This window comes from Natator depressus, chromosome 1 (assembly GCF_965152275.1).
Source record: "Natator depressus isolate rNatDep1 chromosome 1, rNatDep2.hap1, whole genome shotgun sequence".
NCBI lineage: Eukaryota > Metazoa > Chordata > Testudines > Cheloniidae > Natator > Natator depressus.
The window spans coordinates 317,048,483-317,064,965 of NC_134234.1; the positions used below are offsets into that span (position 1 = coordinate 317,048,483).

At 42.1% G+C, this 16,483-nt stretch overlaps 1 protein-coding gene across 4 annotated transcripts in view; it reads right to left on the reverse strand.

The window, feature by feature from the left end:
* TBC1D22A (TBC1 domain family member 22A) overlaps positions 1–16,483 on the reverse strand; it is a 531,490-nt gene that overhangs the window by 457,382 nt on the left and 57,625 nt on the right. For all 4 annotated transcript variants that reach the window (XM_074942417.1, XM_074942415.1, XM_074942414.1 and 1 more), the window contains one exon: positions 3,634–3,704. In XM_074942417.1, the coding sequence (XP_074798518.1) occupies positions 3,634–3,704 (71 nt within the window). The remainder of the gene's footprint in view (positions 1–3,633; positions 3,705–16,483) is intronic.

Here is a 16,483-nt window from a genome sequence, read left to right on the forward strand (position 1 = left end):
AAGTTGAGGTCCCAAGGAAGAAGTGGTTCGGGATGATCTAGAAAAGCTGGACGAACACAAGTCCATGGGGCCGGATGCGCTGCATCCAAGAGTGCTAACAGAGTTGGCAGATATGACTGCAGAGCCATTGGCCATTATCTTTGAAAACTCATGGCGATCAGGGGGAGGTCCCGGACGACTGGAAAAAGGCTAATGTAGTGCACATCCTTAAAAAAAGGGAAGGAGGAGGATCCTGGGAACTGGAGGCCAGTCAACCTCACCTCAGTCCCTGGAAAAATCATGGAGCAGGTCCTCAAAGAATCAATCCTGAAGCACTTAGAGGAAAGTGATCAGGAACAGTCAGCATGGATTCACCAAGGGCAAGTCATGCCTGACTAATCTAATTGCCTTCTATGACAAGATAATTGGCTCTCTGGATGAGGGGAAAGCAGTGGACGTGTTGTTCCTTGACTTTAGCAAAGCTTTTGACACAGTCTCCCACAGTATTCTTGCCAGCAAGTTAAAGAAGTATGGATTGGATGAATGGACTATAAGGTGGATAGAAAGTTGGCTAGATTGTCGGGCTCAACGGGTCATGATCAATGGCTCCATGTCTAGTTGGCAGCCGGTATCAAGTGGAGTGCCCAAGGGTCGAGCCTCGGGCCTGTTTTGTTCAATATCTTCATTAATGATCTGGAGGATGGTGTGGATTGCACCCTCAGCAAGTTTGCAGATGACACTAAACTGGGAGGAGAGGTAGATATGCTGCAGGGTAGGGATAGGATACAGAGGGACCTAGACAAATTGGAGGATTGGGCCAAAAGAAATCTGATGAGGTTCAACAAGGACAAGTGCAGCAGAGTCCTGCACTTAGGACGGAAGAATCCCATGCACCGCTACAGACTAGGGACCAAATGGCTAGGCAGCAATTCTGCGGAAAAGGACCTAGGGGTTACAGTGGACGAGAAGCTGGATATGAGTCAACAGTGTGCCCTTGTTGCCAAGAAGGCCAATTGCATTTTGGGATGTATAAGCAGGGGCATTGCCAGCAGATCGAGAGATGTGATCGTTCCCCTCTATTCGACGTTGGTGAGGCCTCATCTGGAGTACTGGGTCCAGCTTTGGGCCCCACACTACAAGAAGGATGTGGAAAAATTGGAAAGAGTCCAGCGGAGGGCGACAAAAATGATCAGGGGACTGGAACACATGACTTATGAGGAGACGCTGAGGGAACTGGGATTGTTTAGTCTACGGAAGAGAAGAATGAGGGGAGATTTGATAGCTGCTTTCAACTACCTGAAAGGGGGTTCCAAAGAGGATGGATCTAGACTGTTCTCAGTGGTAGCTGATGACAGAACAAGGAGTAATGGTCTCAAGTTGCAGTGGGGGAGGTTTAGGTTGGATATTAGGAAAAACTTTTTCACTAGGAGGGTGGTGAAACACTGGAATGCGTTACCTAGGGAGGTGGTAGAATCTCCTTCCTTAGAAGTTTTTAAGGTCAGGCTTGACAAAGCCCTGGCTGGGATGATTTAGTTGGGAATTGGTCCTGCTTTGAGCAGGGGGTTGGACTAGATGACCTCCTGAGGTCCCTTCCAACCCTGATATTCTATGGCAGTATAGCAGAACAGCAGCAGTGAATTAAAACTTAAAAGGTAAATTAAGTAATTTTAAAAACCCTCACAAGCCACAGTTCCCTCCATAGGATCAGCCTCCTCAATCCTAGTCTGAGTTGCTGGGATTCAGGATTGAGTACAGCAGGGCAGGAATCAGGCTTGCCTTTTCCCTAGCCAGCATCAGTCGCAAACAGATTCTGGCTTTCCAGAGACACCTCTTTACTGGGCTTCTCATGCTTATCCTCCAATAAGTCTTGGTAGTCATATTCAGGGAAGTGTGGGGGTAGTGAAGCAGTGACCAGCAGGCTCCTCAAGTTGCCTGGTTTTGAGTGATTACGTAGTTATGTAAAATCCTGTGCAGCTCCTGTGCAAGCAGGTGTTTATCCAGCACTGTTCAGCATCCCAGTCATGGCCCCTTGTGGACATCTGCCCAGTAATATCCACAAAACAGTCTTTGTTCTGTAGGCTGGCCACAGGAGCTTCATGCACCAATCCTTCTCCCCAAATGGCGATAAGATCCAGCATCTTGGCACAGCTCCAAGTAGTTGCTCAAAATATATTGTAGGGCCTTACGGAGCATCATCACAGATATTGTGATCAACTGGGATCCAGGAGCAAATGGACGAAGTCTGGCTGTGCACCATCTTATAAGCAGGGGTGGCGGCATCCAGTCAACTTGACCGCAGGGCAGGGCATGGCACGCATAGCCATTGGAAGACTACCAAAGTAGCTTGCAGCAGCATTGCATGCATACAAACAACAGTCCGGACTAACTCGCTTTCCAGCAAAGTTAATTCACTTTGAAAGAGGACTCCACAGTTCATGCTAAATACAGAATCAGTGTACTCAGGGCCGGCTCCAGGCACCAGAGAAGGAAGCAGGTGCCTGGGGTGGCCAATAGAAAGGGGCGGCACTCCGTCTGTCATCGGGGCGGCACAGCCGGTTCTTTAGCAGCAACTCAGCAGCAGGCCTTGCAGCCCCTCTTCCTCTTCAGCGGCACTTCGGTGGCAGCTCAACCAGGCTTGGTTTTTGTTTTGTTTTTTTTGGCCGCTTGGGGCGGCAAAAAAGCTGGAGCCGGCCTTGAGTGTACTACAATGAATTCCTTCATGTGTATGCAAGCATTTTCAAAGTGAATTAACTCAAATGCTGCAGATTAAACTCCCTATGTAAACAATCAGTTTAACTTTCCTATGTGTAGACATGCCCTCAGTTTCAAGAGAAACTCACATTACTCAGTTCAAAGCTCTGACTTCAAATTTTGAAATTTAAAATAAAAGTGATTGCACACTGTACTTAATTTTAATTGCAAGAGAATATTTAATCAATAAATATTCTCTGTTAAAAACTGCATATGCATTTAGAATTAGAAAGCACTACACAACAAATTTATTAGGACTCATTAGCAAGAGAGATTGCGTCTGATTTCCTTTCTAACGCTGGAAATCAGACCCAATCTCAAGTGAACACTTAGCTTTCCTTTTTTGAAAAAATAAATCATCAGGGAATATAATCTAAGCCTTCCCTGAAAAATTCAACAGTGCTAAACTGTTGTGTGCATACCTCAGAATGTTAAACAGAGCTTAAGTTCATGAACATTTGCTGATAAAGTCTCTACATTCTCTATAGTGTAAGCACTGAGTCTTTTCAATGCAAGTGGCTTTACAACTCCCTTCCCCCCCCCCCATCACGTACAGATAGAAAATAGGTAAAACACATATTTATGACGACAATTTTCAAGTTCACACTTTGCTAACTAAACACTCTTAGCTGGAATACATCATACTTTTTGTGAGAAGCTAACAGAATTTTGAAGACACACATTTAAACTAAAAAAATTAAAGTACACCAGTTATTTACTACTTACTGTCATTGCCTCCTAATTTGACAAAACAAGCTTGAAACTGAATAATAGAACTGTATTCTTTGCTTTTACCAGTCAGTAATACGACGCAATAATTTGGAGTATCACTAATAGGCTATAACTCCAGCAAAATTCTTCAGTGACAGAAACAAAGCAATTATTGCCACAAACAGAACTTACTGAAAGAAGCTTCCACGTGATCGGGCGAACCTGTTTAGGAATTCCAGACCAACTCAGCTTCCGTAATTCATCTGTCAAACAAAATCAATTTCATGAAAAGTCAACACTTTACTAATGAATATTTATCAATACAAGCAAATTAATACAAAGTTGTTAATAATATTTATCAAAATACAAATAAAATCAGAATTACACAACATTGCTGGGAATTAAAAAGGTATTGCATATGAGAATCCATACAGGTGCCTAGGAAAAATAGATATTTGGTGTGATAAGGTAGTTTCCTGGTATATTTACCTACTGTTATTTCTTACCATACATGTTGTATATTAATATGCACAAGAGAAACTTGATGTAGGCTCTACATATACTGATGTTGATTAAAAGGTGACAATTAGTAGTAACCCAAACAGCAATGTTTCACTTTCTGATGCTGGAATTTAATCTTAAATTTAAAAAGTTATTTCCATTTCCAGTCACACTGTATAACTTTATAGATAGTTCTCTAGAGAACTGTTTCCAAGAGAGCATATCCAACACAGTATATCCAACTAAACCAAATACAATCCCCTCTAAAGCCACTGAACATCTATCCAGCCAGAAGCACTTTCATTACTTTCCTGTATGAATTCTGTGTTTAATCTATAAAATGCATGAAAAGTTGTGAAAACAAAAAAAGTATGAAAAATATTTAATGACAAGAGATGCATAACAATGCCTGTTAAGAAACCTAGAACTTCAGGATTTAATTATAAGCAAGACAGTCTCTTGCTGCTTCTCACTGTAGGCAGAAAGTGAGGATGAAAATCCTACATTATGGCTAAGTGATTAGATTTATTGATTTAGGTTCTACATATAAATATACACAATTTTTACATTCTAGTCAGTCTTTGAAAACTTCCACCCCAAAAATTGTAATAAGAAACCCCAGAAGTACAGAAAACAAATTATTAGAGGATGGGGACTCTGAGGAAACAAAGCAAGTGCCTCCTCTAACTGTGACAGCTTATAGCATATTCTTGTCTATTGTTAAATCACAAGGTTTCTGTCACCACAAGCTAGTGTTGTTGCTTTTTTTAGAACATAGCTTTGTTCCTGTTGGAGCTCTGTGTTTACTTCCTGTACACAGCTTTCAAGAAGTTTCACAAATGTGTCTTCAAATGTCATTTTTAATATTCTCTGGATGAGGATTGATTTTTTTTTTTTTTTTTTTTTTTTTAAGTTTTCAACTTTTAAGGGTAGGGAGAGTCACCATTAAGACAGAAATAGCCATATGTTCTCCAGAACTGGAAGTAAGAAAATGATGCCCTACCTTCCTCTGCTTGAAATGACTGATGCAACCTTAATATTTCTTAGAGTTATGTGAACATTTTAAAAGATTTTGTATATTTCAAAAATCCCAAAGTCACTGCTTTGTGCAAAAGCTTTGCATTACTCTATGAAACAGACAAGGATTTAATTTTTTTTTCCATCTGCCACTTCACTGACTGGTTTTACTGAATGAGTTGAGTCTTTCCTACTCAAATCGATTTAATTAAATAAATAAATAAAATAAATAAAAGACATCACTCCTATTAGATTTAATGAGATTTTATTTAAAATTACTTGAGTCACCAATCTTTGAGAAAGCCAATTTTTAAACCTTGTGGGCTGAGTTTATTGGCACAGGTAGTTTCCCTTGGACCAAAACTCTGGAAAGCTACCATCTGTAACTGGGAGATCTCATGCTTAAATGGCTTCAAGTATCATATCTATGCTGATTGACAAATTTCTCTCCACCAGCACTCTCTTTTTCAATCCTCAATCTTAACTTGTCTCTTTAATATCTGTTTGAGGTCTTATTGTCAAAGAAAATGAATACTAGCAAAATCAAACTCCTGACATTTCCTCTCAAGCTTTCTCCATTTTCTTCCTTCCCTAATACCGTCAGCAATACCATAAACTTTCCACATAGTTCAGGGACTGATGGATATTTGTGACTTCTTTCTCTCCTTTGCTCCACACTTCCAAGCCATATTCAAATCATTCTTATGCCTCTACATGTACAAGATTCCTCCTTTTCTTCTGCCTCCACATCAAAGTCTCTCATTCAGGCCCCTATAGCCTGCCTCAGCTATGACAAATACCCTCGTCTCTGGCTTTCCAAACATACCCAGTCACTCTTCATTCCATACAAAATGCACCTGTTAAAATCATCTCCATTACATAGTCTGATTGCATCCCCCACCCCTCCTAGAATTCATCCACTGCCTACCATCTGTTATTGCATCAAGTTGTAATTGCTGGTCACCTATTTAAAGGCTTATATATAAATCTAGTTCTCTACTTATTCTCCTTAGTAAAGCTTCATGTTGCCTTCTGTCTCAGCCAGCGTTATCACCCCCATCATCCCATTTGTTGCCTCTCAAACAGTCATCTTTATCCCTTCATTACCTTCTATGTAAGATTGCACCTTCTTGAATTCATTCATAAGGCCCGTATCTTCACCACTTCAAAATAGTTCTTAAAATCTACTTCTGAAAAGGGGGGGGGGGGGGAAGATTACTAACCTTTCATAACTGTTGTTCTTCGAGATGTGTTGCACATGTCCATTCCACTCTCGGTGTGCACACACCCCACAGTCACCAGAAATTCTTTTCCTCAGTGGTACTTGTTGGGACAGCTCGAGCACCCGCCACTGCCACACGGTGCTGGTGTTGGTATAGAGGGCCCAGCTGACCTTGAGCCTCCTCAGTTCCTCCTTTCTGTAACCTTCAATGCAGATGAATAGGAGGGCAGGTCGCGGAATGGACGCGTGCAACAGATCTTCAAGAACAACCATTACAAAAGGTGAGAACCCATTTTTTTCTTCAAGTGATTGCACACGTGCATTCCATTCTTAGTTAAAAAGGCAGAGGGACCAGAGTTCTGGTTCTGCAGTACTGATTGACCAAAATTGACATGATCTCTTGAATACTGACTGATGGTATAATGGGAGGAGAAATTAAACACAGATGACAAGGTTGCTGCTTTGCAAGAGTCCAGCAAGAGTTCTGCACTAGGAATGCCGTTGAGGACGCTTACAATCTTGTGGAATAGGCAGTCAGCTTGTCTGGAGGAGAGACACCTGCTGGATTATAACATGGGCAGATACAAGAAGTTACCCAAACTTAAATTCTTTGTGCAGGACCTTTCATTCTGTCCGCTTTGGTGACGAACAGCTGGATTGACAGCTGAAATGATTTGGTCCTGTCCAGATTAAAAAAAAAAAAAAAATCAGTGCTTGTCTAACATTCAATATGTATAGCTGTTCCTCACCCCTATTTCCATGTGGTTTAGGGTACAGGCAAGTAAATTGATTGATATAAAAATCTGAAGTGTCCTCTGCGAACTTGCTGGGGGTAAAATCCATCCCATCATCCTGATCATTAATGAAGATGTTGACCAAAACCAGCCCCAGGACAGACCCCGGGGCACTCCGCTTGATACCGGTTGCCAACTAGATATCGAGGCGTTGATCACCACCCGTTGAGCCCAACAATCTACCCAGCTTTATATCCACCTTATAATCCATTCATCCAGCCCATACTTCTTTAACTTGCTGGCAAGAATACTGTGGGAGACCGTATCAAAAAGCATTGCTAAAGGCAAGATATATCACATCCACCGCTTTCCCCATATCCACAGAACTGGTTATCTCATCATAGAAGGCAATCAAGTAGGTCAAGCATGACTTGCCCTTGGTGAATCCATGTTGATTGTTCCTGATCACCTTCCTCTCCTCCAAGTGCTTCAAAATGGATTCTTTGAGGACCTGCTCCATGATTTTTCCAGGGACTGAGGTGAGGCTGTCACACCCATTGGCCCCCTCCCTCAAGGGGTTCCCTGGGGAAGGCAGATCAGCATTGTATATTGCTAATTGGAATATATTGTATATTGCTAATTGGAAAGGGTCAAAGGTGGGAGTGACTGGTCTGTAACTCCGTGGATTCTCCTTCATCCCTTTTTTAAAGATGGGCACTATATTTGCCTTTTTCCAATCATCCAGGACTGCCTTCAATCGCCAGAAGTTTTCAAAGATAATGGCCAATGGCTCTGCAATCACATCAGCCAACTCCCTGAGCACCCTTGGATTTGGTCCCATGGACTTGTGCATGTCCAGCTTTTCGAAATAGCCTTTAACCTGTTCTCACCACTAAGGGCCACTCACCTCCTCCCCATATTGTGCTGCGAACTGCAGCAGTCTGGGAGCTGATCTTATCTGTGAAGACAGAGGGGAAAAAAAAAAGCATTGAGTACTTCAGCTTTTTCCACATCATGTGTCACTAGGTTGCCTCTCCCATTCAGTAAGGGTCCCACAATTTCCATGACCTTCTTCTTGTTGCTAACATATCTGTATAAACCCTTCTTGTTACCCTTCACATCCCCTGCTCGCTGCAACTCCAAGTGTGCTTTGGCCTGCTCGAGCAATATTTTTATACTCCTCCCAAGTCATCTGACCAAGTTTCCACTTCTTGTAAGCTTTCTTTTTGTGTTTAAGCTCACCGAAGATTTCTCTGTTAACACGCCTGCCATATTTACTATTCTTTCTGTACATTGGGATGATTTGTTCCTTCTCTCTCAACAAGACTTCTTTAAAATACAGCCAGCTCTCCTGGACTCCAGCCTCCCAGGGGATCCTGCCCATCAGTTCCCTGAGGAAGTCAAAGTCTGCTTTTCTGAAGTCCAGAGTCCGTATTCTGCTGCTCTCCTTTCTTCCTTTTGTCAGGATCCTGAACTCTACCATCTCATGGTCACTGCTGCCCAGATTGCCACCCACTTCTACTTTCCCTACCAATTTTTCTGTTTGGGAGCAGCAGGTCAAGAGGAGCATGGCCCCTAGTTGGTTCCTCCAGCACTTACACCAGGAAGTTGTCCCCATCGCTCTCCAAAAAACTTCCTGGATTGTCTGTGCACTGCTGTATTGCTCTCCCAGCAGATGTCAGGTTGATTCAAGTCCCCCATGAAAACTAGAGCCTGTGATCTGGAAACTTTGGTTCGTTGTCGGAAGAAAGCCTTGTCTAAAGTGGATGCTCACCACGACACCACCCTTGTTACTCTTGCCTCTAAACTTAACTCAAAGACTCAACAGACTTTTCTCCAGTTTCATACTGGAGCTCTGAGCATTCATACTGCTCTCTTACGTAAAGTGCAACTCCTCCACCTTTTCTCCCCTGCCTGTCCTTCCTGAACAGTTTATATCCATCCATGACAGTGCTCCAGTCATGTGAGTTATCCCACCAAGTCTCTGTTATTCCCATCACATCACAGTTCCTGGACTGTAACAGGACTTCCAGTTCTTCCTGCTTGTTTCCCAGGCTTCTTGCATTCGTGTACTGACACCTAAGGTAACTAGCTGATTGCCCTACTTTCTCAGTAGGGATCAGGAGGCCTCCCCTGTTGCACCCTCCTCAGTATCCCACTTACCTCAGGGCTTAGGTCTCCACCTTCGGAAAACCACCTTCCAGGAAAGGTGTAGTAAGGAGCATGTTGGTCCCACAAGTTTAGATAAAACTAAGTTCAACTCTCCGGGGGAAACAGGCTCCCTTATTTGAGGGCACAATCTTTCCAGGCCTTTAAGGAATCTAATTGTCATGTCATTAGAAAAAACAGAACAGTTACCCACATGAGGGTGGAAAGCTGATATTGCTGCCAGGTGAACCTTAATAGAAGAAATAGCTAAGCCTTGCTGTTTCAGATGCAGCAGACAGTCGAGTATTTACTGGATGGATGAATGCACTGATGAGACTCTGATTTGACAAGCCCAGACAGAGAACCATTTTAACAAGTAGGCTGACCTGTTGGAGGGCCTGTCTGCTATCTAGTAAGACCCAGCAAACTTGCTCTGAGCAAGCCTTCTCTTTGGGATTTAACCATGGAACTTCCAGGCCATTAAATGAAGGAACTGCAAGTTCAGGTGGAGCAGCTAACTGTGGTCCTGAGAGATCAGATGCAACAGGAGTGAGATTGGAGTCACCACTGAGAGGTCCAACAGAGTGGAAAACAGCTGTTTGCGAGACCATGCTGGGGCTAATATTAATTAAATTATGATCTTCAGTAGCACTCTGCATAGGAGTAGGATTGTGGAAAAAGCAAAATAAAGCTTTCCTATACAGGGTATCAGGAAGGCTTCTGTGACAGAACCCAGGCTGTGGCCATATATAGAGCCGAAATGACGACATTTTCTGTTGTACTTGTTCACAAATAGGTTTATTTGGGGACTACCGCACTGCTGGGAAATGCATCTGACTACATCCAGGTGAAAAGAGCACTTGTGGTGACTGAGAGACCTGCTCAGGCAATCTACTAGCTCATTCTGCACCCCTAGAAGGTAAGATGCCTTGAGGTTGATTGAGTGGACTATGCAAAATTCCCATTGGTGAATTGCTTTCTGACACAGGAAGAATGATCGAGCTCCTCCCTATCTGCTGAGGTAGAATATCACTGTGATGTTGTCCATAAGGACAAACAGGTTTCTGCCCCAATATGAGGTAGGAAAGCCTGTCTGCCACAGTCACTCTGGAAAGACCTCCAGTTGCTAAATTACTGAGCAGGTAGTGAGAGGATTCTTTTACTTCCTCCTCATGTAGGCCCAGACTTAAGGCAACCCTCTAATGATTCCTAGTGCACCTTATAGTCATCTGGGGGAGGCAACATGCCTGCCTGCCTGCCCGCCCCCCTCCCCAAGAGGAGGAGGTGGCCGGCACTGGCTTGGATGCTCTTCCTCCCTTTATTGATCTGCAGCGTTCTGTGGAGCCAGCTCTTGGAGTTTGGTACCAGGCTCAGTACTGCAAGCAGGAATGGCATTTCCAAGATCACTGAACAGGAGTGCCTGGAATATAATACAGAGAGAGTGGGGGAAAGCCCTCTGGACAGTTGTAGGCTCCCAAGACCTCCTGGCCAACTACTTAATGGCATGCCTGCGACAGGATCCATGGAACGGTGGAAACATTTGGAAGAGGAGCAGCAAGAGCCGCTCCAAAGATGGGAAATGTAGGACCTGACCTCCGATTTGGAAGACGACTCTTTCCGCTGACAACAGTGGGGTACTTCCAGACAGTGCTGGCGACTGGTGCTGAGGCCCACGAAGAAGCAAGCATTGGAGTACCTTTGATGGTACCAAAGGGCGAGCAATCAGGGGTACATGAGGCTAGCATAGTACCAAGTGTTGTAAACCCCTCCAGCGTGGTCAGTATGGTGTGGTGTCGCAGATGCAGAAGGGACTCCTTTGGCTCCAGACTTTATGGAATCTGCCAAGGTGCTGGAGTCAATTGTGCCATCTTCAGAGGAGTGTTTCAACTTAGACTACACTCTGCTCTTATCCCCTTGCCTAGCAGACTTCAATGCCAAGGTTCTCTCCCTTTAGGCAGTGCACTTCTTATGCCTCTATTTAGGCACTGGGGAGGGTGAGTGATGTCAGGACTCAGGCAAAGTAGGAGGAGCACTCCTTAACAACTCCGAGACACTTGGTGCCAAGTCCGACTCACCTGGCTCAGATGAATAGAAACTATAGCTTGGCTTCACAATCTTTTTCCTGCGAGGTTTAAAGTCCCTGCAAATTTGGCAACACTCTTCAATATGAACTTCCCTGTGGCACTTCAAGCAATTTGAGCAAACAGGCATAGCCTTCGTGCAAGAAATGCAGGGCTTGAAGCCCAGTGACTGAGGCATCCCTCAGCACCTGGGAGTCAACCGAAAACCTCAGCTGGTAAAAAACAAACTAAACAGTAATAACCTTAACAACACTAACTATTTACAATACAAGAGAACGTTGTCCACTGAGAGAGCTTGCAAATGCAAGAAGAGCAATTCCAGTGACGGTCAAAGGCAGTAAGAAGGAATGGAAGGGCTCAGGGTTTCCTGGGCCCTTTATACCGATGCCAGAAGTGGACAGCTGCACACAGGGTGCTCAAGATGGGTAACACTGGGGGGGGGGGGGGAATTCAGCGGCTGCGTGAAGAGAACGAGCACCCTTTTGAGTGATTGCGTTCTTGAAGAGCCTATAATGCATTCATTTGTATACCAAATCCTTCTGTTGTTCCCCTTTCTTACCCTACTCATCTGTTTCCCTCTCTATTCCTAGGATTGAGCTCCTCAGGGAAGGAAATGTCCCTTGTTTAAATGATAAATTCCTTGTGCCATTAGGGCATACTGTAAGGAAATAAAATAATCCAGTCCCCCAAGTCTCTCCATCCCATATGCCATTTTTCCTATTGCCTCACCAGAAGACCTCTTCTATCATAGAATCATAGAAGATTAGAGTTGGAAGAGACCTCAGGAGGTCATTTAGTCCAACCTCCTGCTCAAAGCAGGACCAACCCCAACTAAATCATCCCCGTCAGGGCTTTGTCAAGCCGGGCATTAAAAACCTCAAAGGACAGAGATTACATTATCTCCTTTCCTAATCCATCTCAGTTTAGAAACTACCCCTTTTACTGAGGTCTTTCCTGCAGTGATCCAATCTAACTCTTTCTCCTAGTATACTATGGCTCCCTCAATTCTCCCGTGCACCTCATGTGCACGCTTACCTGTTGCTCCCACTTTCAGCTCCCATTTCACTCTGTGTCCACATCCTTTTGGGCCATGTGACAGAGTGCTAGCTATGAAAGCCTGAGTCAGCACTCTGTTCACAGCAGCTGCAATCAGGCATAGCAGATTGGAGCTAACCAGGCAGACCTGTGCCTAATTTCTGCGTGGGGCAGGGCAGAAAGGCTAATTAAGCCATTAGCCAGAACCCACAAAATAGGCACAGAAGGAAGTGAAAAAAGGGGAAAGCAGGCAGTGAGAGGGAGAGATTGCTTTCCCCCTGCTTGTCAAGGCACTAGATATGCTGTGAAGTTGGTGGGACTCAATTATAAACAAACTTCACAAGGTGTTGAACCAGCAAAAAGGGTCTTTGCGTGGTTTGTAGACTGAGACAGAAGCAGGACTGAGGAGGGCTTGTTACAGGCCACCTCTTAATCCTGCTTTATTTTCTCACTCTTTGCCTTTGCTGGGCCAGAACATCAAGTACCCAGTATATCAACAACTTTAATTTTTGAATATTTGATTTTGCAAATTTAACATTCATTTAATGCAGTTTATGATGCAATTCAAAATACACACTAGATTAAGTCAAGCTTTGTTTAACATATGCCTGTTCATTACCTACTTTTTATTTAATAACAAGGGGACCAATGGGAAAGTTGTAATCAGTCACAAAACCGAAAGTAAGAAAGCGTTAAAGTGTGTCAAAAAGAAAAAGATGAGATTGTGGGGTGGGGGAAGGGAAGAGAGAGAGAGAGAAATTTTTCCACAACTATGTCAAACGGAAACCCAAATATTGACAATGCATTTTAAAATCTTAACACATGTTGGCAACATAGATGCTCAAACAATAATAGTGTATCCTACAAACTTTCAAGAACACGTATGTTTTACACATTTTGATGGGACTTAATTTTGTAATTTGAAGCTGCAAACATTGAATATGACATTTTTTCAAGCAGTTAATAATTTAGAGCTTATGAAAGTTAATTTATCTTCTTACACTTACAGCACAGATATTGGATATTTGATTGTCGTTTAGGAATTTTTACACATGCAAAATCTCAGTCAAATTATGCTACATATTTTATCTGAAAGACACTGACTCCTTCATTTGGCTGGATATGTGAAATATAGACAGTTATTTTTTCTAATTTGCTGTGGTTGAATAGTTTTCTCCTTATTCTCTGTAATGACTGAAATGTGTATATAATTTTTTGTAATGTATTGCAGAAAATATTCCATCATAAACAGGAAAAGGTGATTGTAAGACAACAAAAAATTGGTATGGCAACTCAAGCATAAGTGTACAATCTGAAATTGCATTTAATTCTTGTTTTTTTTAAAATAACTCCGCTAAAAAAAAAAAACCACAACACACTAGTGTCCTTTTACAAAACATTTTACAACTTATGCAAAGTATAGTACTGTATTACACATTTTGAATTTTTTTTCCTAAAATTATAAAGATTTAGAAGGCATTTTGTTATAACTGGCATCCCTTTTCAAAAGAGCCAACAGAATCTACTGAACATTATGTGGTACACAAAACTATAAATCAAACAAAAGCAAGTTCTATTCTATAAATTGGCAAGTATTACCAGCTGAAATTGAGTATTTACAGTTAATTAGTTTAAAAATCCTGTTGCAACCAAAAAACCTGTAGCATTAGCAAGATAGGCAAAACTCATTCCTACTGAACTGAACGGTAAAGCAAGATAATTCCACCCTCCACTGAACAGTGATTCCCGACCAGTGATTCCAGCCTTTGTTTTCCATTTGTCCACAAGCATCTCTGTCATTGTCTTCCACTATTCCATACAACTACAAACCCCCTCCACGCCCAAAGTAAGTTTGTAAAGCCACTAACTATACTGTCCATCATCAGATCCATCAATACCCAGGAATTACTTACAGGAAAAAATATTCAAGTTCATAAAAGTTAGATATAGGTACCCATGCTATATTCTAGGAATCTGTCCAACAGGTTAACATATACAATAATATAAAAAGGACTACCCATGAATACAGTGACTCAGCTCTCAGCCCAATCCTGCCAGAAAAGTCCGGGTAAAGAAAAAGAAAACATGGGTTTGCAGTGTCCCAGTAGGTCAGCAAATCAGGGTTCTGACAGGAATGGGAAGAAGAGAAGGGTTCCAGAACAGAGAACTGGAGGAGCCCTCACAAGGAACAGCCCGCCTGCAGTTCCCTCTCATTTATACCAAAGGAGCACCTGCTTAAGTGACTCTGCTGATCACAACCACTGCAATACGTCATGGGGAGAAAAACATTCTCTCAAGTAACCAGATCCCAAAATCATTTAGGGCTTTAGACATTAAAACCTTGAATTACACCCACAAGCTTGTTATAAGCCAGTGCAGATCCAGGGGTGCTAGTAAAATGTGCTCCCATCACGCAATTCCACTTAATAAGCAGGTCTCAGCATTCTATACTAGCTTCAGCTTGGGAACGGTCCTATGGTGCACAACACCTGATGCAGGATGGGTACACAGACAGTGGAAGCCACCAACAACTATTTTATTTTACTTATTTGTTTTTGTTTTGATACAGGATATGAATCAAGTTAGACTTGAAACCACCAAATTGTGCATACAGCAGGTCAGATCCTCATACAGGGTAAGTTGGCATAGCGCCATTCAAATCAACTGAGCTACACATATTTACAGCAGCTGATGATTTGGCCCGCAAGGGCACACAAGCACAAATCCCTATGACTCTTCATTTTGTCTAGAACTCTTCAGGGCAGGACAATGTTGATACAGCAATTCCCAATGAATAAGTTGGTCGTATTGAATAAATTCTCATTTATACTACTACCTTTATTATATATTAAATGCTTTATTTGTATTCATACAGGCTAGATTTTTTTTTTTTTAAGAGTTTAGATGACTTCACAGACTTCGCTAGGTAAGCCTCTCCACTTGAAAAGGGAAGTTCTCTATTCACTGTTGGCGAGTGGATTTGTCAAGCCCCAATTATAGCCCTTCTCACTTCTGTATTACTTCTATCAACCTAAAGAAATTCTCCTTTGAGACTGAAATTTTCCATGCTTGATCTCTTCCCAGAGGTGATTTGAAGAAATTCACTGCAGTCTTTTAAAATGTGCTTAAAATGGTCGTTTTGTATTATATAACTAAATTGCCACTTCCCCCCACCCCCACATCAATAACTCAGTAACAGCTGAACTTTGAAACATAGCATATAAGTGGCTCTATTGAAGAGTAATACTATGACCTAGTTTGAAAATTTGAGCACCCAAAAACTGTCCTGGAGACATGCAGCAAAAAACTAAGATGGGATTTCACAATTCAAAAAAACTGTGTATGTATTTTCCCAGAAGCTTTCACCTTAGCTCTTTGAACTAGCCACAGCATGTCTAAGAAAGGGACGCGTGTGCAGAAGGTTCACGGGTGTGGAAGGGGCCTTTATAGTTTCTGATAAATACCGGAACTTTTCCTTGGGGGAAATACATCCTAATGCCAAACCTTTAGGCTCTGTATATACAATGACCACATCTGAAAATGTCAACATTTGTGCACTTTTACCATACAAAATACTAGTGTGGTAAATCTAGGTCAAATGCTGATTTTTCATATAGCAACCTCTGTACTTTTAGAGAGTTGGAGAAGTTCTGAATGTTTTTGTTAAGTATATGATGCTATTTCAACATGATGCATTACACTGTGCATGGAGAGTGAATGTAGGGTTTAGATATTGTCTGGTAGAAGGGAAGATCTTTAATAGTATGAAAAGAATATAAATTTGGAAGGTGTGTTTCAAATGATTCAGCCTTGTGAAATTCTACTTGCTGGGAGGAAGAGTATAATCCTCACAGTTTGCACATTTGTGCTCTGTTTGGCCAGTATATAATGTAACTAATTCCTACATGTATAATCCTCTTCCATATAATTGTTGGTGGATGTTTAATCAGGATGTCTCTTGAAGACACTTCACTGAAGTTTGTCCATTACAGGTACATCTATTTGTTTCTCATTACTCTGCGCAATGAGGAGTGTGTTTGAACTGCAACCACAGGAAATAAACTGTTACTTGATTTTAAAACGTCCAGTGATCCAGTAAGTTTTAACCATTGTGTTGCAACTTTAACACATTTATAACTATGTGCATGATCAGCAAGAGCATGAAACCAAGGTGGAATTTGAGTATCTTGGAATATTCCAGTGATGCCTTACCTCGTTTATTATTTTTCTTTAAAAAAAACCACTAAAAAATTAAATGCAAAATGCCATACCACAGAAATAAAGTTGGAAATTTGAAATCATAG